Here is a 25,801-nt window from a genome sequence, read left to right as displayed (position 1 = left end):
TTAATAAAAGTAAAAAAGGGGATGTTCTTGTCACTAAAGCAAAGTAGTCAAGATCACAGTGTAAGTATCCAGTAAGATCACAGTGTGAAGATCATGCCTAGTTTAATCCTGATCTTTCTACTTACTAGCTGTTAAGATTTGGGCAAGTTCAAATCACTTTCATAATCCTCAGTTTCCTCATCTATAAAATGGGAATAATTATATCTATCTCACGTTTGCTATAGTTTAAATGTAATATACATCTATGTCTTGTCACCTATAAAGTGCTCACAAATGAAAGCTGTTATTATGAGGGAAGGCAAATAGATTTAGGAGGAAAAACAACCAGTGTATTTCAACGACATCATATGGTAAGTCACATAATAGGGACTTGCGTGAACTACTCTGTAAAGGCAGAGGAAGCAACTAACTTGAAGAGATGCAAAGAAAGCTTGACAATGGTGAATTTTTCTTTATGATTATCACTCAACAGATGAGCTACACACAGAGAAGGGAGAGGAGGAACTTAACAGAAAGTATTTCTACTTGTTTTATACAGAATCCTGGCAAAAGATTAAACCCTAATATGAAAAGGTTCAGAGGTAAAATTTTTATTTGTCTTTAGCTACTTTAGATGTGCCTATCAAAGTCACTTAATTAAGAAATCTATGTTCCAACTTCAAAATCTACAGATGCCTAGTGAATTTATATTTCCTGCTGTTTTCCCCCAATCTGGCATCGAAACTTCACACACCCTGATTGAAGCTTTCTCCAGCACCTCATACATTCGTTTTAGTGGAGCTCAATTGTAAGCAGAAAGTACACCAAGCATGCAGATCCATACTAAATTGCTAAATCCCTCAAGACTGTTTGTCAGGCCCAGTGCCTTGAACAATAATGCTCAGAAAACAGGTAACAGACTGAACTCAGCGAATCTGCTTGCTGAAACACTGTCAGAGAGAAGAGGTTTACCTATGAGAGATTCGTACTTACAAATTCTTCTTTCCTCTGCCCCAGAGAGTTAGCCTTAAGTCCTGAAAAACTAGTGTATATTTGAGTATGTAATTTAAGGTGGCCTTTCTGAAATGAGGAGTAAGAATTCAATTTCTAGCAACATGATAAACAAAGGATCCAAAAATTCTCTTACTAAAAGAAAGTATCAAAATGCTAGATTAAAATATTAATAATGAGACTGGGTGCAGTGGCTCACACCTGTAATCCCAGCACTTCGGGAGGCTGAGGCCGGTGGATCACTTGAGGTCAGGAGTATGAGACCAGCCTGTCCAACATGGTGAAACCCTGTTTCTATTAAAAATAGAAAAATTAGCTGGGTGTGGTGGTGCATGCCTATAGTCCCAGCTACTCGGGAGGCTGAGGCAAGAGAATCGCTTCTCCCCAGGAGGTGGAGGTTGCAGTGAGCTATCGCACCACTGCACTCCATCCTGGATGATAGAGTGACACTCTGTCTCAAAAAAATAAATATGAAAAATGTCCCCTAAATGTGGCTCAGAGTTGAAGAAAGTATTTACCTAAGGACAGAGAGGAAGGAGGAATATGAATATAGAGATGTAAATAAACACTAAAGACCTTGCCTGGAGGAAATTTAGAGTTTCCTAGATGACCCAAGACTTGGGTTTTTAAGGGCAAATCTCAGAAGAGTAGGAAATTTAAATTCAGGACCCGCATCCAGATATCCTTATGCACACATCCAGATATCCTTATGCACACATAAAGTGCTACACTTATGGTGAAAAGGTGAATTAGTAAACAAAATGCTCTGCAGTAACAGCATAGAAATTTGTCTATCTCACCTTGGTTCTTGGTGGAGGAAGAATAAGTCTCCCAAATGAATTCATGGCCTCTAGCTTATTTTCATATGGGTTTGGAGCTGGATTTCATACTATATTTATGGTCCAAAAAACTTAGATTTTTGTATTTAAAGTGCAATTAAACTAGTAGCCCTCTTAGGCTTGAGCAGAAATAAATGCAAATCCTAAAGGAGAAATATAAGCTCATTTTTTCTTAAAGAAGAGGGAACCCATTTATTCTAATATGTCTCCTTAATAACCAATGGAGCTGAGCTATTACCTGAAGCTAAAGAAATTCCAGTTGATTTGATCTCAGAAGACTGGTTGAGATTTATGATGTTAAAATGGTTTATAAACATGTTTGTGTGTTCCTAAGGTGAAATGATACACACTCTGAAATTTAAATTTTTCTAAAAAATTTTATTTTTAATTTTCATGGGTACATAATAGTTGTACATATTTATAAAGATCTTGTGATATTTTGATAGAAGCATATAATGTGTAATGATTATATCAGGGTAGTTGGGATATCCATCATCTCAAATATTTACCATTTTTTAATGTAGGGGACATTCCAAATCAACTCTTCCAGTTAAAGTATACAATAAATTAATGTTAACTATAATCACCCTATTATGCTAATGAATAGATCTTATTCCTGACTGCATTTTTGTACCCATTAACCAACCCCTCCTTATCTTCCCCAGCCTCCAATAACCATCGTTCTACTCTCTACGTCCATGAGATCAGTGTTTTTAGCTCTCACATATGAGTAATAATTTGCAGTATATGTCTTTCTGTGTATGGCTTATTTCACTTAACATAATGTCCTCTATTGTTGGTAAAGATGACAGGATTTCTTTTTTATGACTAAATAATATTCCATTGTGTCTATGTACCAAATTTCCTTTATCCACCCATCCATTAATGGACACCTAGATTGATTCCATATTTTAGCTATTGTGAATAGAGCTTTAATAAACATGGCAGTGCAAATATCTCTTTGATATACTAGTTTCCTTACTCTTGGGTATATATCCAGCAGTGGGATTCCTGGATCATATGGTAATTCTATTTTTCATTTTTTTTGCGAACCTCTATACTGTTTTCCATTGTGGCTTTACTAATTTACATTCCCACCAACAGTGTATAAGGGTTCCCCTTTCTCTGTATCCTTGCCAGAATCTGTTATTTTTTTTGTTTTAGAAAAAAGCCATTTTCCATACCGTCCAAAGTAATTTATGGATTCAATGCTATTCCCATCAAGCTACCATCAACTTTCTTCACAGAATTAGAAAAAACTACTTTAAATTTCATATGGAACCAGAAAAGAGCCCGCATAGCCAAGACAATCCAAAGCAAAAACAACATAGCTGGAGGCATCATGCTGACTTCAAACTATACTACAAGGCTACAGTAACTAAAACAGCATGCTACTGGTACCAAAACAGATATATAGATCAAAGGAAGAGAACAGAGGCCTCAGAAACAACACCACACATCTACAACCATCTGATCTTTGACAAACTTGACAAAAATAAGCAATGAGGAAAGGATGCCCTATTTAATAAATGGTGCTGGGAAAACTGGCTAGCCATATGCAGAAAACTGAAACTGGACCCCTTCCTTACACCTTATACAAAAATTAACTCAAGATAGATTAAAGACTTAAATGTAAAACCTAAAACCATAAAAACCCTAGAAGAAAACCTAGCAATATCATTCAGGACACAGGCATGAGCACAGACTTCATGACTACAATACCAAAAAGCAATTCCAACAAAAGCCAAAATTGACAAATGGGTTCTAATCAAACTACAGAGCTTCTGCACAGCAAAAGAAACTATCATCAGAGTGAACATGCAACCTACAGAATAGGAGAAAGTCTTTGCAATCTACCCATCTGACAAAAGTCTAATATCCAGAATCTACATGGAACTTAAACAAATTTACAAGAAAAAACAAACAACCCCATCAGAAAGTGAGCGAAGGATATGAACAGACACTTCTCAAAAGAAGACATCTATGCAGCCAACGAACATAAGGAAAAAAGCTCATTATCACTAGAGAAATGCAAATCAAAACCACAATGAGATACCATCTCATGCCAGTTAGAATGGTGATTGTTAAAAAGTCAGGGAACAACAGATGCTGGAGAGGATGTGGAGAAATAGGAACGCTTTTACACTATTGATGGGAGTTTAAATTAATTCAACCATCGTAGAAGACAGTGTCGATTCCTCAAGAATCTAGAATGAGATATACCATTTAACCCAGCAATCCCATTAGTGGGTATATACTCAAAGGATTATAAATCATTCTACTATAAAGACAAATGCACACGTATGTTTACTGCAGCACTATTTACAACAGCAAAGACTTGGAACCAACCCAAATGCTCATCAATGATAGACTGGATAAAGAAAATGTGGCACATGTACACCATGGAATACTATGCAGCCACAGAAAAGAATGAGTTCATATCCTTTGCAGGGACATGGATGAAGCTAGAAGCCATCATTCTCAGCAAACTAACATAGGAACAGAAAGTGAAACACTGCACGTTCTCACTCATAAGTGGGAGCTGAACAATGAGAACAGATGGACATATGTGGCCTCTCAGGGGGTAGGGGGCAAGAGGAGAGAGAGCATTGGGACAAATACCTAATGCATGCAGGGCTCAAAACCTAGATGATGGGTTGACAGGGGCAGCAAACCACCATGGCACACGTATACCTATGTAACAAACCCGCATGTTCTGCATATGTATCCCAGAACTTAAAGTAAAATTAAAATTAAAAAAAGAGCAAACTTACAAAAAAGAAAAAAGCCATTTTAACAGGTGAGACACTATCTCATTGTGGTTTTGATTTGCATTTCCCTGACGATTACTGATGGTGAGCATCACTGTTTGCCATCTGTATGCCTTCTTTTGAGAAATGTCTATTCGAATTTTTGACTATTTTAAAATTAGATTATTCATTGTTTTGCTGTTGTTTGAGCTCCTTATATATTCTGGTTATTAATCCCTTGACTGTTGAATAATCTGAAAATACTCTGTCCCATTCTGTAGATTTTCTCTTCACTTTGTTGACTGCTTCCTTCTCTGCACAGAACATTTTTATCTTGATATGATCCCATTTGTCCAAATTGCTTTGGTGGCCTGTGCTTTTCAGTTCTTACTCAAGAAATCTTTGCAGAGACCAATGTCCTAAAGCATTTCCCCAATGTTTTCTTCTAGTAGTTTCACAGTCTCAGGTCTCACATTTAAGTCTTTAACCCCTACTGATTTGATTTTTGTATATGGTGAGAGATGGGGGTCTAGTTTCATTCTTTACCATTAAAATTTGAAGTCAAATCAGATGTAAATCTTAATAGAAAGGTTGTCATTTTCAGAATAAGGAATAAGACAAAGTAAGACTTAAAAAGTATGATTTACAGATGTAGTTTTGGGAGATGATGTTCTAATCTAGGTAATGTCTCCAGAACTCTGTAAAATTTTCACACAAAGTAGTTAGAAATAATTAGAAGCAACATGAACTTTTATTTGGGTAAGGTGTAATCCTTTATTTGAGTATCTAAATTTTAGTTAATTCAAGTATCTGTATTTGGTTCATTAAGCAATTATGTAATTGAAATTATTTGTTCCACTCTGCTGAATCAAAAAGTTACCTGACCACCTGATCATATCCTCATTTTATTTTGAAGCAAATAAAAAATGTCATGGAACTATAATTTAACAGTTCTTGCAGTCAACAACAAAGATACATGTTGGGTTGACAATTTAAAATCACCAAAAGCAGATTCTGCCCACTCACAGCAAATTAATAACAATTATGAACTTCCAAAGGAAATTTGCTGTACTTTGGAGTTAAAGCAGTTGTCTCCTAAATAAAACCAAACTCAAATTCAGTTACGCAACTTGAGCATAGTCATAGTTTTTGAATAATCTTTGCTTGAGTCCCAAGTCAAAAACTATATAAAAAGCTACACTAGAAGAATTATGCTAATCCCGGCACCCTTCAACCATTTCATCCCTGGCTCTTATGGGCAAAATTTTCCCCCAAAGTTTCTTTTCCATCCTCTAGTATTTCTTCATGCAAAAACTAGAATAGGTAAATATGTATTCTCATTTCCCCTGGTCTCTTATGCAAAAAAAAAAAAAAAAAAAAAAAAAAAAGACAGACTTGCTCACAGAATGTCCTGCCAACTTTTTGAAATCTTTCTTTCTCAGTTTAATTCTGATCTGTATTTTTCTTATTATGAGTAAGCAAAGATTGTTATTATATATTTAAAGACCTTAAATTAAAAAGGACAGGAGAGTTAGCAGACAGCCCAGAGTGGGAGAAAATCTTCACAATCTACACATCCGAAAAAGAACTAATATCCAGAATCTACACAGAACTCAAATCAGCAAGAAAAAAAATCCCATCAAAAAGTGGGCTAAGGACATGAATGAGACAATTCTCAAAAGAAGACATACAAGTGGGCAACAAGCATATGGAAAAATGCTCAACATCACTAATTATCAGAGAAATGCAAATCAAAATCACAATGCAATACCACCTCACTCCTACAAGAATGGGTATAATTTAAAAAATCAAAAAGTAACAGATGTTGGCACGGATGTGGTGAAAAGGGAACACTTTTACAATGTTGGTGGGAATGTAAACTAGTAGAATCATTATGGAAAACAATGTGGAGATTCCTAAAAGCAGATCTACCATTTGATCCAGCAATCCCACTACTAGGTATCTGCCCAGAGGAAAAAAAAAGTCAGTATATGAAAAGGATACTTGCACACGCATGTTTATAGCAGAACAACATGCAATTGCAAAAATATGGAATCAGACCAAATGCCCTATACATACCACGGAATACTACCCAGCCATAAAAAGGAATGAAATGGCATTTGCGCAACCTGGATGGAATCGAAGACTATTATTCTAAGTGAAGTAACTCAGGAATGGAACACCAAACATCATATGTTCTCACTTATATGTGGGAGCTAAGCTATGAGGATGCAAAGGCATAAGAATGACACATTGGACTTTGGGGACTCGGGGGAAAGGGTGGAGGGTGGCAAGGGATCAAAAACTACACATTGGGTACAGGGTACACTGTTCAGGTGATGGGTGCACCAAAATCTCAGAAATCACCACTAAATAACTTATTGATGTAACTAAACACCATCTGTTCCCAAAAAACCTACTGAAATTAAAACAAACAACTGATCAAAGCAGATGGTTTGGGTTTGGCTTGGTTTTTAACTAAAGCCTTTGCGCCCTCTAGTGGGAAGATGGAGCAGCCCAGCATCCATAGTGTGTGCTCTTCAGAGCTGGATGTCGCTTTGGAATCAAGATTCTTGGGAGGCCAAGGCGGGCAGATTACCTGAGGTCAGGAGTTCGTGGCCAGCCTGGCCAACATGGCGAAACCCCGTCCCCACTAAAAATACAAAAATTAGCCGGGTGTGGTGGCGTGCACCTGTAATCCCAGCTACCCAAGGAGGCTGAGGCAGGAGAATTGCTGGAACCCGGGAGGCAGAGACTGAAGGGAGCCGAGATCACGCCACCGCACTCCGGCCTGGGTGACAGAGCAAGACTCCATCTCAAAAAGATTCTTCCTGTTTCCTTTTATATTTGGGGGCAGGATGTTTCTTTTATTTATTTATTTATTTTAAACTAAGTGTTTCTTATCTCCTCTACTTGAAGGTCATATCCTCTTTATCTCCTTAAGTAAAGCCAAGAGCTCTGCAGTACCCCCAAGTGAGAACGATTATGCTTAAGACACTTTTGTTTTAGTTTAGTCCCAGACCCAGAGGAAAATCTTTCAAATTTCTTAAGTAAATCCTTAAAAAGTGTAATTTACACCAGAGCAATTGACCTGGCGTAAATAAACTGCAGCATGAGAAGAAGAAGAAAAAAAAGACCATTATTACTTCTTTTTTCGGTGAACATTTTGTTCACGTTTTGCAGGAAATGTACTTTTCGGTTGGTATGGATGAGATGCTGTAACAGAAACACACTTCCAGGGCTTTCTCGTGTCCAATCCATGTGCAATGCAATTGCAATGAATAGTCCAAGATTTTTTTTACCTTCTCATCACAACCACCCTCTTCCCCAAGGTTGGAATTTCAGTTTGTTTAATTACTTCTCTCACATCCCATGAGCCAGTGGGTAAGATGGACTGCTAGTCCAAATGCCCATTTACCCTAGATTAGTTACATGAAAGACATTGTCATCCTTGTCTTTCTCTTATCAGTGTTCTCTGGAAGTAGTAGGTGATCAAGAAGACTATCTGCAGTGTCATGATTATTTAGTTTACTAAGTTCAAGATTTCTTGCTCTGCAGTCAAAGCTCATTTCAAAACTCTTTCATTGCCAATTCCAAATGGCTGACAGGTAGAAAAGGTGATGGCCATAGTGGCCCTGAGTAAGCTGGCATACTCAGGTTGCCAGCATGGTTCTGATATAGCAGTTAGGAAGAAATTATTTAGGCAGATAGTGAGTCCTCGGTAAGGTTTTCATTTTAACGAAAAGCAGCCCCCAAATCATTTTATTTTCTAACAAAGAACAGCCTGTAAAATCGAGCTGCAGACACAGGCAAGCAAGCTAGAAGCTTGCATAGGTAAATGCTGGCACTGTGCCAGTAGGAACAGGTTACCTGGGACCAGGTATATTCAAAACGGCAGCTCCATCTTCCCTTCTTTCCAGCCCACGTGTACAGTAAGAAGCAGATAACACGGCAGAAGCCAAGTGGAAAGCCCATATGCATAATAGGGTGGAGTGGTCAGCCTTCCCTGTGCATTATGTAAAACATCATACCTGGTCCAACCAGTTTGTGGGCCCTATTTAAATCAGACAATCCTCAAGCCTATTTGTAAAATCCAGTGCACTCTGTAGCCAGCCCGAATTCCCATTCAGGTGCCCCTCTCACAAGAGAGAGCTGTTCTCCTTTCTCTTTCTTTTGTGTATTAAGCCTCCGCTCCCAAACCCACTCCTTTGTGTGTCATAAGAAAGCAATCCATTCTGCATGAAGAATGTTAAGAGCAATTAGGAACATCACAGAATGGACCAATACCACAAATCCGTTTTGAAGGATACACAAGAATTTGTAAGGTGGTCAATGAGGCAAAGAATGTCCCAGGTAGGAATGATGTGTCGTGGTTCCTAACACCTGTTCTCCAACGAACTATGCATCTTTTTCTTCATTACCATCATTGTAGTTGTCATCATCAAAACAGCTGACATTTGTTTATGGCTCACTCTGTCTCAGTATGATGGGCACTGCTGGCTGGCTAAATTAGCACCATACCCAGGCCACTTCTCCTTTGCTTCGTTACTAGAAAAGTAAACACTAGCTTTTCTAGCTTCCCTTGCAGCCTAAGGTGGCCACATGGCAAAATCCTCACCAATGAGATAGAAATCAATCTGCTAAAATGTTCCAAGAAGGTTTAGTGAGGGTGAATGTGGTTGGTACCATCCTCCCTGCCTCTTTTGGCTTTAAATACAGATAAGAAGTGAGAAAAATGAACTCCTAGTGTTTAGGGCCCTGTGAGTCTGGTATGATACTACTTAAAGCCAAACCGGTCCTACGTAATAAAGCCAGGCAGTAGTGAAGCACTTTACAAATATTAACACAACTAGAATTATTTGGGGTCTATGGATAATTTAAGAAACCATTTGGCAGAATTTTATCAAACCACTGATAAATTGTATTCTATCTGCTGTAGGATTCTAACGTTCCAGTGATCTAACACTGACTCAGTCTTCACAAGCTTTTAAGCAAAACTAATTACAAGAAACAGAATAATTAACTCACAGCCTTTATTCTTTATCCTATGAAGAAAACCATACTACGTCGGAAGAAATTCTGGAATATACTGTGAAATAAGTAGAAGATATGTCAGGAAAGATTGGCTGATTAAATGCTCATATAGTTGACAATATAAAAATAGAAAAACCCAGACTGTTTTAATAAAACACTTACAAATTACTATTTCTTTTTTTGTATGAATATTGAAGATCCAAAGTCAGAAACAGTGATATTAGTTGGGTAAATGTTTTGAAAAAAGAATTCAAACAAACCTTTTGATTTTCCTTTATTTCTTCTCTCATATGTTGATTTACAGCAATTCTGGTTAGAGATCTGGAAAAACGAATACTAATATAATTGATCCTTCCTTAAATGTTTAGGACTGATGCATATAACCCAATGTAATCTAATACTTTGGATAAGAAGCTAAACACTCCAAATCCTTCGTGACTGAAAAGTATACATTTCCATACGGCCTAATTTAGCTTTCATTTGACAAAAGTATTTGGTTCAAGTGGAATGGAGGCTCTCAAAATTTCATGTGTACCAGCTGTATGCAGTATGGATTGTCATCATTTACTATGACTTATTTTTTGAAAACACTTCGTTAAAAAAGCTGTTTTGTGCTGTTTTGTCCAATAGAGAAATTTTGTATGAAATTACTAATGTATATGTACATGAATATATGTACATGATGAATTTCAGTTAACCTGGGAACTTACCAGAGTAGACACATGTTCTAAAAAACTGAAATCATGGCTTTACATTACTCACTCTTTCAACTTTTTCATTTTTTTTATTAAAAACATTGTTTTAGAGACAGAGTCTCACTCTTCTACCCAGCAGGACTGCAGTGGCATGATCACAGCTCATTGTAGCCTCGGATTCCTGGGCTCAAGTGATTCTCCCGCCTCAGCCTCTCAATTAGCTAGGACTACAGGTACACACCACCATATCCAGCTAATTTTTCAATTTTCTTCTAGAGATGGAGTCTTGCTATGTTGCCCAGGTTGGTCTAAAACTCCTGGCCTCAAGTGACCCTCCTACCGCCACCTCCCAAAGTGCTGAAATTATAGATGCGAGCCATTGCACCCAGCCTATTCACTCTCGAAGAGTTTATAATTCACTTATAATTTAAAGACAGCAGAAATGTCCAAAATACAGTTCCTATGAACTGTATTCAACTTGATAATTCCTAAACATGACTAGCTATATATCTGTCAATTTTATAAATAGAATTAAAAAATTAAAAGATTGTTAATGCAAAGTTCTGCTTTAAGGAAAACTCAAGTAGAAAGGTGTACCTTGAAACAGCCCACAATAAGTATGTATTATTTCCTAAAGTTTGGCAGCATTATGAGAAATTACAATTAAAAATTTAATAAGGCAAATTTTTCATTTATTTAGCAAATATTTCATTTCAACAAACATTTACAGATTGTCTACAAAGTGGTTTTAGAGATATGCTCAAGCCTACAATTTAGCCATTAAGCAATGTTAGCATATTTTATAATTTTTTCTTAATTACAGATTAACAGCAGAGTTTTGCATCAGAACCTCTGAACAGTTATACTGACTTAACATCAATAGAGCTAATCAACTGTCTGATCAAGACTAAAGTTATTTTACTTTATTTGTATTTGATCTAATAATTTTTATAATGACCATTAATTAAAAGTATTATGGCTGAACATATATGACATTTATACACACCCATATATATTTCATGTTTTATTATATAAATGCTGACTTCTCAAATTGCTAACTGTTTAAAGTTGAGTGAAAGAGGGATATCAATATATTCATTCTTAATCTGTAAATAAGGAGACAAACTCCTCTATTTCAAGGTACCACCAAAAAATTCTTGGTATCTTGTAGCCAACCATGTACTATTTATTTACTTTCAAAATTAAAGAATACATATATTGAAGATTCTGTAATTTGTACAATGAATAAATGTACAAAATAGTGTCTGGGACAATAAGAGGCATAGCAATCATTCTATGCTTAGGAAGGTATGCTAAGCTAGTAGACTGCTCTCCAATTCCTCTCAATAAAACACCATTGTTGCACATGCACTGCGACTTGTCAAATATTTTATCTCTTTAGTATAAGCTAACTCATATTTTACTTGTTGCTAATTTTATACTCTGTCATTCCTAACGAGAATACAATTGCATCAAAGTTGTGTCATATAGTAAATTCTCATAATACCTGGTAACTTGCATTGCATGCACCGGTCTCTTTAAGCTATGCAAATGTATTTCCTACTGAAATGGAATATATGTTTAATGTAACATCAGTATTCATGGAAGCAGTTCAATTAGACATCCTCTTGGCAAAAAAGTACTCCACACAATATTCATGCAATTAAGATATTACCAAACATTTGGACTCTGAAAGGGTAAGAATATGATTTGGCAGTACTTTGGGCATAGATCTCCTACTTAGAATAATACTTTTTTATCATCCTCCATAAGGGAAAGAAGAAACACTCCTTCATCATTTATTGCTTAAACAAGTTTTTCCTTAGATTACTATGCATGATTTTAGAAAATTTTTTAGGAAATTTTTTTCCTATTTGCCTCTAACAAGAGTTCTACCTTATAGTGCATACACACATGTATGCACAAGCCAATATTTTGCTCTAATCAAAAAAATATATATATCATGAAAAGGCCCTGATTTCACAAAAGCTATATATACTAGAATTAATTGACACCTTCATGTTAAATGAAATCAGCTATTTTCATAAAACTCATTTAATAGAAAGAGTTCTGGCTACAATGAAACCTATAAACTTTAACATACCTGGCTTTTATGGGGAAGTTCTGTGAAATGTCTTTCATTAATTTAATGGCATCATAAACTGGAGTGGACATTATTTGAGAAGCTGCTTGAAAACTAAGATCTGGAAGGAAAAATATTATTAAGGAATCTAGCATAGTATTAGACCTTTATAGACATTTCCATGAAATTGAAATACTTGACTCAATTCTTCTTGCCAAGTATTAGTATACAAACATGTTAATACTGTTACATCTGCATTTTTAAAAAGTTTTAAATGTAAAGTTACCACTTATTTCCAAATATAAGCTTTATACTTTTATGAATGATTATTTAATACCTCTTATTTTCACAAATTACAGTATAATTTCGAGAGAGATATATGAAGAGAAATGCTCTCGTAAAGCTTTTTCTACACTTAAATGAAACATATGACAAAAAGTCAAAAGAATAATGAAGAGGAGTAAAAAGAGCTTTAAAGAGCCAATTCTGAAAAGACCTTTAAGAAAGCTCCACTATGTTTAACTCAGTAAACAGAAACATTCACTTTCTCTTTCAACATTGTTTCACCTTTGTGCTTAAATAAAATCCTAAACTTACTATTATTTTATCTGATACAACAGTCCTACAAAAAGAAAAATGTGTGTTGCTAACTGTGGTTAGTTTCGAACATGTCAGAAGAATTCATCTTAGTATTATTACTTTGTCAAGAGTCAGAAAATATTCAAAACTAAATTCTTTCATTACCTACCTCAATAGTGAGGCAGATTTTTTCTCCTTTAGCTTAAGGACAGGATACTCACCCCACCACTGAACCTAACCATCTGGATATCTTACAATGACTTTAAATCAACCTTTCAACACTAGTCTCATTATTTCTGAGTCCCATATTCAGCCCCAAAGCCTGCTTACATGTTTTATATATTCTCTCTACTCAGGCTCAAGCTAGAAATCCTAGAATTATCTTTGACTCCTTTTCACCTTCTAAATATTTACATGCCTTCTACCACTATTTCAGTAGTGTCTAACTAGATTTCCTGCTTTTAGTCCATTCAAATACATCTTACACAGACATTAGGGAGTCAACTAGAACTAAGCTGACTATGCATACTCTTTGCTTAAAGGCCTTCCAAAACACCCCATCACTTATACTTTTCTAAATTATGCAAGGGCCCCTTAGAGAATATTTTGAAGGCGGCTTAAAACATAATTATAGGCCAGGCATGGTGGCTCAACCCTGTAATCCCAGCACGTTGGGAGGCTGAGGCGGGTAGATCACGAGGTCAGGAGATCGAGACCATCCTGGTTAACACGGTGAAACCTCGTCTCTACTAAATATACAAAAAATTAGCTGGGCGTTGTGGCAGGCGCCTGTAGTCCCAGATACTCGGGAGGCTGAGGCAGGAGAATGGCGTGAACCCAGGGGGCGGAGCTTGCAGTGAGTCGAGATCACGCCATTGCACTCCAGCCTGACAGAGCGAGACTCCGTCTCAAAAAAAAAAAAAAACCTAATTATAATTTTTAAAAAGTGCTAAAATAGAGACATAAAAAAGGATCTAAAAATAATTGAAGATACTAGAAAGAGATTATCTGAAATTATGGATTTAGGAATATAAGCTCTATTAGAACTTAGAGAAGAGCTTCACAAACCATGCTAAGGGGTTTAAACTTAATACTTCTAATGGATGTGCATGAAATCAGTCCTTAATGATGCAAATGACTTGGCTAGCTAGTCCTATCAACCCCTTCTTACATTCAAAGTCTCTCCAGAAGTATTTGCCTTGGAAAAACAGAGCTTTCTCAGATAAGAGGACTGCATACTTTGTTTGCCCCCCCGGCATCCACTCTTTCCTGCTCTGGGCCCCCAAAAGGCTGGCCTATCTAAACTGCATCAATAAGCTCCCTTGCCCTCAGACTTCTAGTGAGATTCAGCCAATCCAAGTAACTAATATGGGATCAGTAAGCAAGAAAAGAGTAAGGATTGGAATAGTTACTACCCAGATCCCTCCTTGAGTCACAGAGGGCAGTCCCTCAGGGTACTACTGCTGTGTCAAGCAGCTCTCTCGACACACTCTCCAGGTTTTGGTAACCACTCTCTCCTCTTGCTCCCCCAAGATTAGGGGTAGAAAATGTTTCCCTCTAGTTGCAAATACCGGAATCGAATAATCCATTCCTTGTTGGTTTCCCTCAATCATGCCTGTCTCTGTAAAAAGTCCCTTTATTAAACTTTTTTAGTTTGTGTGTGCCAACATTTTCCTGTGGGGACTAATGTAAGGCCATTATTTGATCAGGGATGTACAAGTGATAAAGCCTGGCTGATTTGACACAAGGCCAAAATCAGATTTTCATTTTAGAAAGATTATCTCAGTAACCTTATTGAGAATGAATTTGAACCTACTACCTCAGTTTAGTGTTATCATGATGTCAAGTGAAAGAACAGTCAGAAGGGCTGCAGTATAATAAAAGGAGGTCTAAGCATGAGGTCTAGATGAGACATTAAATAGGAAACTGTACACCAGAAGGGTCCAGGGAGAATAGATTCTATCAATTCAAAGAGGTAGATTCATTATAGTAAATCTGTCGTAACAATGGCCTTGAATCTTATTCTGCTGAATGATTTTTCTATTGATATATTTATTTTCTAATGATACAGGGCTTAGTTGATACAACATTTGTATTAGGTAGGTAAAGAATAGCAGAAGTTATAAAACTTAATAGATTGGGTCTTGCACATTCTGCTATAATTTTAAAATGTAATATTCAATATTCTGTTAAGTGTATATAAAGTTTACCTAGATACCATATGGTACAGTATAAAGAATTTACTTGGACCAAAATCTTCACTTATTAGCTGTGTGGTAACTGGCACTTAAATAAGATAGTTTATATGAAATGACCTTGTAAACTATAATCCAGATGAAATATAAAATATTATTTGTATGTTATAAGTAAGTTATACCAGTGAGAGTGGCCTGTAAATATCCTTTCTTATTTTAAAAACAGAAAGTAGATTGGTGGTTGCCTACAACTGGGGAGTTGGGAAATGAGGAGTGACTGCTAATGAGGGTGTTAATTTTTTTGGGGGATGATGAGAATTTTCTAAAATCAACTGTGTTAAGAATGGCAGCATTCTAAAAATATGCTAAAAACTATTGAATGGTAGAATTTAAAAGGGCAAATTGAATAGTATGTGAACGTATTAGTATGAATAGTATTATAGTAATGTCATTTACATCACTAATATGTCTATAAAATAATCTATATCATCTGAGATATAAAAGCTTATTTAACAAAACAGCTTATTAAGCTGTTATATTTTTAAAAGTTGATAAAAGATGACAAAAGTTAGATTATGCAGAAAGATGACATGTCCCCATGACCTACTAAATCATTACAAATAAAGAAGAAAAATTATAAATTGAAAAGGACTTAAAAGTTCAAACCAAATCAAATTTTGTTCACAAAATATCTGCTTGTAGGTTTTCAATGCAGAAGCTATTCCTAACTTTGTAAAACTGCATGTCCTCCATTTGATGTTTCCACTAAAAATTTATCAATGAAACATGCAATAGTCTTAACAGGATCTAAATTCCAAAGAGAAGAAAACCAAGATTAAGTTTCATTTTCTCCTTACCTAGGAGTTAGGATTTTTCATCAGTTATAGTCTCCAAAAATGTGATATAATACTTGAGACTAACCTATAAATCAGTATATACTTTTGAAATAACATCGAATAACCTCACTTCATATAATTTTAAGTCTTGCAAACATAAAAACATAGCTTGCTTGAGAGATGATCTGTTAAATAGGTATTGCCACAAAAAATCATAATTTATATTATTCACTTCACTAGTCATTAATACTGTCCATAAAATAATCTATATCATGTGATATATAAAAGCTTATTTAACAAAACAGATCAGTTACCAAAATGCTGTGTTAAAGTATCTCAAAATACTATACCTTGTAGTTCCCAGACTTTCAAAGGCGTCATTTGTTTGTTACTCTCAATCAGGTATTTTTGGAATGCTGTCAGATTATCTCTAAGATCTGAATATATTTCTCTGCATCAAAATATTAAGTGATGTTAAGTAGCATCACCTATCACAAACCATTATACAAACAGCATATTTTTGAGATTACATATTCCATGTAATTAGACATAAATGAATCATTCATCATTAAGATAATCATAAATTGTGACACAGCTATATTCACAGAACTTGAAAATAATGAGGAAGATATACAGGTCTCTTTTATTAAATATATGAAACAAAACAAAATCTGCAGGAATATACTCTCAATTGTTAGTGTCAACTGCAAGCAATGCAAGGATGAGGGCAGACTTATGTTTTCATATTACATACTCTTTGTTTAACATTTTATAAATGGCAAGCCTTGCTTTTATAATTGAAAATAAAAACTATAAGGAAAGACAAAAATGCCTCATACAGAGTTTATTTCTGAAAAGTTCCATCTTTGATTCTTATAAAAAACTAAAATAAGATAATTTTACCCATTGTTAAATATCTCTAGGCATCTTTTAGAGAAAGCCAAATAATGATGTAGTAGAATGGTATTTTACTATACATGCAATCTAAACTGTAATCTTCTTTCCTCTGTCACTCATGAAATCAAGACATGGTGCCATTTCAGATTTAAATGGAGAGATACAACTTAAAAAAATAACTTTACTATCAGCACAACTTACAAAACACATATTTTCTTTTTATTATACTTTAAGTTCTGGGATACATGTGTAGAACGTGCAGGTTTGTTACATAGGTATAAACGTGCTGTGGTGGTTTGCTGCACCCATCAACCCGTCATCTACATTAGGTATTTCTCCTAATGCTATTCCTCCCCTAGCTCCCCACCCCCGACAAGCCATGGTGTGTGATGTTCCCCTCCCTGTGTCCATGTGTCCTCATTGTTCAACTCCCACTTTTGAGTGAGAACATGTGGTGTTTATTTTTCTGTTCTTGTGTTAGTTTGCTGAGAATGATAGTTGCCAGCTTCATCCATGTCCCCACAAAGGACATGAACTTATCCTTTTTTATGGATGCATAGTATTCTATGGTGTATATGTGCCACATTTTCTTTATCCAGTGTATCATTGATGGGCATTTGGGTTGGTTCGAAGTCTTTGCTATTGTGAATAGTGCTACAATCAACATATGTGTGCCTGTGTCTTTATAGTAGAATGATTTATAATTCTTTGAGTATACACCTAGTAATGGGATTGCTGGGTCAAATGGTATTTCTGGTTCTAGATCCTTGAGGAATTGCCACACTGTCTTCCACAATGGTTGAACTCATCTACACAAATACCAACAGTGTAAAAGTGTTCCTGTTTTTCCACATCCTCTCCAGCATCTGTTGTTTCCTGACTTTTTAATGATTGTCATTCTAACTGGCATGAGATGGTGTCTCATTGAAAACACATATTTTCAATAGTCAATAGACAAGAAGACTTTGAAAAGTGAAATAAAAAATACAGAATATACATAAATATGGTAATCTTATAGTTATGAATAAATATATACAGTACAGTGTCAATATCTTACAGGTTTACTAAAATGTGGGATCATGTTTTGAAAACAAATCAAAATTGCGATGATAATAAAAGTACAACGGCATTTCTTTCTAAAAGAAGTTCACTATGAATTAAACATTTCCTTTTTTAATATTTTTAAGTTATCAGATTATAAGTTTATAAGAGCTACTATACCAATTTTCATATTTAATCATCATCTTAGTAACTTCCACTGCTAAAATTCTTTATATAATTTAGAAAACATATGTATTATTCAGAAAGTACTTCAAAGAATTTTTGCTTTGAAATGAGCAGTCACTGAGTCACTGCGGAAGACTAATTTTGAGTATTCCCTTTTAAAAATGAATAGCCTTGGGAGGCCGAGGCAGACGGATCACAAGGTCAGGAGATGAACACCACCCTGGCTAACACGGTGAAACCCCGTCTCTACTAAAAATACAAAAATTAGCCAGGAGTGGTGGCAGATGCCTGTAATCCCAGCTACTCAGGAGGCTGAGGCAGGAGAATTGTTTGAACCCAGGAGGCAGAGGTTGCAGTGAGCCGAGATGGCTCCCCTGCACTACAGCCTGGGTGACCGAGCTAGAGCTAGACTCCATCTCAAAAAAAAAAAGAAAAACAAATGAATAGCCATATGAATTTTAGAATAGATTCTTCTAATTCTGTGAAAAATGACATTGGTAGTTTGACAGGAATAGCATTGAATCTGTAGATTGGCAGTATGGCCATTTTAACGACATTCATTCTCCCAATCCATGAGCATGGAATGTTTTTCCATTTGTTTGTGTCATCTATGATTTCTTTCAGCAGTGTTTTGTAGTTCTCCTTGTGGAGATGGTTCACCTCCTTGGTTAAATGTATTCCTACATACCTTTTTTGGTGTGTGGCTATTGTAAATGGGATTGCCTGCTTGTTTTGGCTCTCAGCTTGAACATTATTGGCTTTTAGTAATGCTACTGATTTTTGTACACTGATTTTGTATCCTGAAACTTACAGAAGTTGTTTATCAGTTTTAGGAGCCTTATGGCAGAGTCTTTAGGGTTTCCTAGGCAAAAGACATGAACAGACACTTCTCACAAGAAAACATATAAGCAGCCAAGAAACATATGAAAAAATGCTCAACATCACTAATCATTAGAGAAATGCAAGTCAAAACCACAATGAGATACCCTCTCACATCAGTCAGAATGGCTATTATCAAAAAGTCAAAGTAAAAGATGCTGGCAAGGCTGCAGAGAAAAGGGAATGCTTATACACTGTTGGTGGAAATGTAAATTAGATCAGCCACTGCAAAAAGCAGTTTAGAGATCTCTCAAAGAACTTCAAACTACCACTGAACTCAGTAATCTCATTACTGGGTATTCACCCAGAGGAAAATAAATCATTCTGACAAAAAGATACATGCACTCATATGTTCATCATAGCACTTATTCACAATAGCAAAGACATGCAATCAACCCAGGTGCCATCAATGGCAAATTGGAAAAAGACAATGGGATACATATACCACCATGGAAAATCCTGCCCTTTGCAGCAACATGAATGCAGCTGTAGGCCATTATCCCAAGTGAATTAACACAGGAACAGAAAACCAAATACCCTCTGTTCTCACTTACAAGTGAGAACCAAGTATTGGGTATACATGGACATAAAGATGGGAATAATAGATACTGGGGTCTATTAGAGTGGGGAGATGGCAAGGGCTGAAAAACTACCTGTTGGGTACTATGCTCACTACCTGGGTGATAGGATCATTCATACTCCTAACCTCAGCATCACATAGTATATCCATGTAACAAACCTGCATGTGTATGCCTTGAATCTAAAATAGAAGCTGAAAAAAAAAAAAAAGCAGAGGGAGCCAAGATGGCCGAATAGGAACAGCTCGTCATCCCAGCGTGAGCGACGCAGACGGGTGATTTCTGCATTTCCATCTGAGGTACCAGGTTCATCTCACTAGGGAGTGCCAGACAGTGGGCGCAGGACAGTGGGTGCAGTGCACCGTGCGTAAGCTGAAGCAGGGCGAGGCATTGCCTCACCCGGGAAGTGCAAGGGGTCAGGGAGTTCCCTTTCCTAGTCAAAGAAAGGGGTGACAGACGGCACCTGGAAAATCAGGTCACTCCCACCCTAATACTGTGCTTTTCCAACGGGCTTAAAAAACGGCACACCAGGAGATTATATCCCACACCTGGCTCGGAAGGTCCTATGCCACGGAGTCTCGGTGATTGCTAGCACAGCAGTCTGAGATCAAACTGCAAGGTGGCAGTGAGGCTGGCGGAGGGGCGCCCACCATTGCCCAGGCTTGCTTAGGTAAACCAAGCAGCCAGGAAGCTCGAACTGGGTGGAGCCCACCACAGCTCAAAGAGGCCTGCCTGCCTCTGTAGGCTCCATCTCTGGGGGCAGGGCACAGACAAACAAAAAGACAGCAGTAACATCTGCAGATTTAAATGCCCCTGTCTGACAGCTTTGAAGAGAGTAGTGGTTCTCCCAGCATGCAGCTGGAGATCTGAGAACGGGCAGACTGCCTCCTTAAGTGGGTCCCTGACTCCTGACCCCCGAGCAGCCTAACTGGGAGGCACCCCCCAGTAGGGGCAGACTGATACCTCACTCAGCCGGGTACTCCTCTGAGACAAAACTTCCAGAGGAACAATCAGGCAGCAGCATTTGCGGTTCACGAAAATCCGCTGTTCTGCAGCCTCTGCTGCTGAGACCCAGGCAAACAGGGTCTGGAGTGGACCTCTAGCAAACTCCAACAGACCTGCAGCTGAGGGTCCTGTCCGGTAGAAGGAAAACTAACAAACAGAAAGGACATCCACACCAAAAATCCATCTGTACATCACCATCATCAAGGACCAAAAGTAGATAAAACCACAAAGATGGGGAGAAAACAGAGCAGAAAAACTGGAACTTCTGAAAAGCAGAGTGCCTCTCCTCCTCCAAAGGAACGCAGTTCCTCACCAGCAATGGAACAAAGCTGGATGGAGAATGACTTTGACGAGTTGAGAGAAGAAGGCTTTAGACGATCAAAATACTCCGAGCTACAGAAGGAAATTCAAACCAAAGGCAAAGAAGTTAAAAACTTTGAAAAAAATTTAGACGAATGTATAACTAGAAAAACCAATACAGAGAAGTGCTTAAAGGAGCTGATGGAGCAGAAAGCCAAGGCTCGAGAACTACGTGAAGAATGCAGAAGCCTCAGGAGCCGATGCGATCAACTGGAAGAAAGGGTATCAGTGATGGAAGATGAAATGAATGAAATGAAGCGAGAAGGGAAGTTTAGAGAAAAAAGAATAAAAAGAAACGAACAAAGCCTCCAAGAAATATGGGACTATGTGAAAAGACCAAATCTACGTCTGATTGGTGTACCTGAAAGTGATGGTGAGAATGGAACCAATTTGGAAAACACTCTGCAGGATATTATCCAGGAGAACTTCCCCAGTCTAGCAAGGCAGGCCAACATTCAGATTCAGGAAATACAGAGAACGCCACAAAGATACTCCTCGAGAAGAGCAACTCCAAGACACATAATTGTCAGATTCACCAAAGTTGAAATGAAGGAAAAAATGTTAAGAGCAGCCAGAGACAAAGGTCAGGTTACCCACAAAGGGAAGCCCATCAGACTAACAGCTGATCTCTCGGCAGAAACTCTACAAGCCAGAAGAGAGTGGGGGCCGATATTCAACATTCTTAAAGAAAAGAATTTTCAACCCAGAATTTCATATCCAGCCAAATTAAGCTTCATAAGTGAAGGAGAAATAAAATACTTTACAGTCAAGCAAATGCTGAGAGATTTTGTCACCACCAGGCCTACCCTAAAAGAGCTCCTGAAGGAAGCACTAAACATGGAAACGAACAACTGGTACCAGTCACTGCAAAATCATGCCAAATTGTAAAGACCATCGAGGCTAGGAAGAAACTGCATCAACTAATGAGCAAAATAACCAGCTAACGTCATAATGACAGAATCAGATTCACACATAACAATATTAACTTTAAATGTAAATGGACTAAATGCTCCAATTAAAAGACACAGACTGGTAAATTGGATACAGAGTCAAGACCCATCAGTGTGCTGTATTCAGGAAACCCATCTCACGTGCAGAGACACACATAGACTCAAAATAAAAGGATGGAGGAAGATCTACCAACCAAATGGAAAACAAAAAAAGGCAGGGGTTGCAATCCTAGTCTCTGATAAAACAGACTTTAAACCAACAAAGATCAAAAGAGACGAAGAAGGCCATTACATAATGGTAAAGGGATCAATTCAAAAAGAAGAGCTAACTACCCTAAATATATATGCGCCCAATACACGAGCACCCAGATTCATAAAGCAAGTCCTTAGTGACCTACAAAGATACTTAGACCCCCACACAATAATAATGGGAGACTTTAATACCGCACTGTCAACATTAGACAGATCAACGAGACAGAAAGTTAACAAGGATACCCAGGAATTGAACTCAGCTCTGCACAAAGTGGACCTAATAGACATCTACAGAACTCTCCACCCCAAATCAACAGAATATACATTTTTTCAGCACCACACCACACCTATTCCAAAATTGACCACATAGTTGGAAGTAAAGCACTCCTCAGCAAATGTAAAAGAACAGAAATTATAACAAACTGTCTCTCAGACCACAGTGCAATCAAACTAGAACTCAAGATTAAGAAACTCACTCAAAACCAATCAGCTACATGGAAACTGAACCACCTGCTCCTGAATGACTATTTGGTACATAATGAAATGAAGGCAGAAATAAAGATGTTCTTTGAAACCAACAAGAACAAAGAAACAACATACCAGAATCTCTGGGACACATTCAAAGCAGGGTGTAGAGGGAAATTTATAGCACTAAATGCCCACAAGAGAAAGCAGGAAAGATCCAAAATTGACACCCTAACATCACAATTAAAAGAACTAGAAAAGCAAGAGCAAACACATTCAAAAGCTAGCAGAAGGCTAGAAATAACTAAAATCAGAGCAGAACTGAAGGAAATAGAGACACAAAAAACCCTTCAAAAAATTCATGAATCCAGGAGCTGGTTTTTTGAAATGATCAAAATTGATAGACTGCTAGCAAGACTAATAAAGAAGAAAAGAGAGAAGAATCAAATAGATGCAATAAAAAATGATAAAGGGGATATCACCACCAATCCCACGGAAATACAAACTACCATCAGAGAATACTACAAACATCTCTATGCAAATAAACTAGAAAACCTAGAAGAAATGGATAAATTCCTCAACACGTACACCCTCCCAAGACTAAACCAGGAAGAAGTTGAATCTCTGAATAGACCAATAACAGGTTCTGAAATTGTGGCAATAATCAATAGCTTACCAACCAAAAACAGTCCAGGACCACACGGATTCACAGCCAAATTCCACCAGAGGAACAAGGAGTAACTGGTACCATTCCTTCTGAAACTATTCCAATCAATAGAAAAAGAGGGAATCCTCCCTAATTCATTTTATGAGGCCAGCATCACCCTGATACCAAAGCCTGGCAGAGACACAACCAAAAAAGAGAATTTCAGACCAATATCCTTGATGAACATTGATGCAAAAATCCTCAATAAAATATTGGCAAACCGAATCCAGCAGCACATCAAAAAGCTTATTCACCATGATCATCCTAGGATGCAAGGCTGGTTCAACATATGCAAATCAATAAATGTAATCCAGCATATAAACAGAACTAAAGACAAAAACCACATGATTATCTCAAGAGATGCAGAAAAGGCCTTTGACAAAATTCAACAGCCCTTCATGCTAAAAACTCTCAATAAATTATGTATTGATGGGACGTATCTCAAAATAATAAGAGCTATCTATGACAAACGCACAGCCAATATCATACTGAATGGGCAAAAACTGGAAGCATTCCCTTTGAAAACTGGCACAAGACAGGGATGCCCTCTCTCGCCACTCCTATTCAACACAGTGTTGGAAGTTCTGGCCAGGGCAATTAGGCAGGAGAAGGAAATAAAGGGTATTCAATTAGGAAAAGAGGAAGTCAAATTGTCCCTGTTTGCAGATGACATGACTGTATATCTAGAAAACCCAATCGTCACAGCCCAAAATCTCCTTCAGCTGATAAGCAACTTCAGCAAAGTCTCAGGATACAAAATCAATGTACAAAAATCACAGGCATTCTTATATACCAATAACAGACAAACAGAGAGCCAAATCATGAGTCAACTCCCATTCACAATTGCTTCAAAGAGAATAAAATACCTAGGAATCCAACTTACAAGGGATGTGAAGGACCTCTTCAAGGAGAACTACAAACCACTGCTCAATGAAATAAAAGAGGATACAAACAAATGGAAGAACATTCCATGCTCATGGGTAGGAAGAATCAGTATCGTGAAAATGGCCATACTGCCCAAGGTAATTTATAGATTCAATGCCAACCCCATCAAGCTACCAATGACTTTCTGCACAGAACTGGAAAAAACTACTTCAAAGTTCATATGGAACCAAAAAAGAGCCTGCATCGCCAAGTCAATCTTAAGCCAAAAGAACAAAGCTGGAGGCATCACACTACCTGACTTCAAACTATACTACAAGGCTACAGTAACCAAAACAGCATGGTACTGGTACCAAAACAGAGATATAGATCAATGGAACAGAACAGAGCCCTCAGAAATAACACCACATATCTACAACTATCTGATCTTTGACAAACCTGACAAAAACAAGCAATGGGGAAAGGATTCCCTATTTAATAAATGGTGCTGGGAAAACTGGCTAGCCATATGTAGAAAGCTGAAACTGAATCCCTTCCTTACACCTTATACAAAAATTAATTCAAGATGGATTAAAGACTTAAATGTTAGACCTAAAACCATAGAAACCCTAGAAGAAAACCTAGGCATTACCATTCAGGACATAGGCATGGGCAAGGACTTCATGTCTAAAACACCAAAAGCAATGGCAACAAAAGCCAAAATTGACAAATGGGATCTAATTAAACTAAAGAGCTTCTGCACAGCAAAAGAAACTACCATCAGAGTGAACAGGCAACCTACAAGATGGGAGAAAATTTTCACAACCTACTCATCTGACAAAGGGCTAATATCCAGAATCTACAATGAACTCAAACAAATTTACAAGAAAAAAAACAAACAACCCCATCAAAAAGTGGGCGAAGGATATGAACAGACACTTCTCAAAAGAAGACATTTATACAGCCAAAAAACACATGAAAAAATGCTCATCATCACTGGCCATCAGAGAAATGCAAATCAAAACCACAATGAGATACCATCTCACACCAGTTAGAATGGCGATCATTAAAAAGTCAGGAAACAACAGGTGCTGGAGAGGATGTGGAGAAATAGGAACACTTTTACACTGTTGGTGGGACTGTAAACTAGTTCAACCATTGTGGAAGTCAGTGTGGCGATTCCTCAGAGATCTAGAACTAGAAATACCATTTGACCCAGCTATTCCATTGCTGGGCATATACCCACAGGGCTATAAATTATGCTGCTATAAATACACATGCACACGTATGTTTATTGCGGCACTATTCACAATAGCAAAGAGTTGGTACCAACCCAAATGTCCAACAACGATAGACTGGATTAAGAAAATGTGGCACATATACACCATGGAATACTATGTAGTCATAAAAAATCATGAGTTCATGTCCTTTGTAGGGACACGGATGAAGCTGGAAATCATCATTCTCAGTAAACTATCGCAAGGACAAAAAGCCAAACACCGCATGTTCTCACTCATAGGTGGGAATTGAACAATGAGAACACGTGGACACAGGAAGGGGAACATCACACTAGGGGACTGTTGTGGGATGGGGGGAGGGGGGAGGGATAGCATGAGGAGA

At 37.3% G+C, this 25,801-nt stretch overlaps 1 protein-coding gene across 1 annotated transcript in view; it reads right to left on the bottom strand.

Annotated features, from left to right (window-relative positions):
• Positions 1-25,801, bottom strand: part of LOC115835067 (UDP-glucose:glycoprotein glucosyltransferase 2-like) — a 174,528-nt gene that overhangs the window by 97,925 nt on the left and 50,802 nt on the right. The window contains 3 exon segments of the mRNA XM_030812463.1: positions 9,874-9,934; positions 12,413-12,512; positions 16,352-16,452. Of these exon segments, the coding sequence (XP_030668323.1) occupies positions 9,874-9,934; positions 12,413-12,512; positions 16,352-16,452 (262 nt within the window).

This window comes from Nomascus leucogenys, chromosome 5 (genome assembly GCF_006542625.1).
Source record: "Nomascus leucogenys isolate Asia chromosome 5, Asia_NLE_v1, whole genome shotgun sequence".
Classification (NCBI taxonomy): Eukaryota; Metazoa; Chordata; class Mammalia; order Primates; family Hylobatidae; genus Nomascus; species Nomascus leucogenys.
Note: the sequence above shows the minus strand (reverse complement) of the source record. Positions and strands in the feature narration are given on the sequence as shown.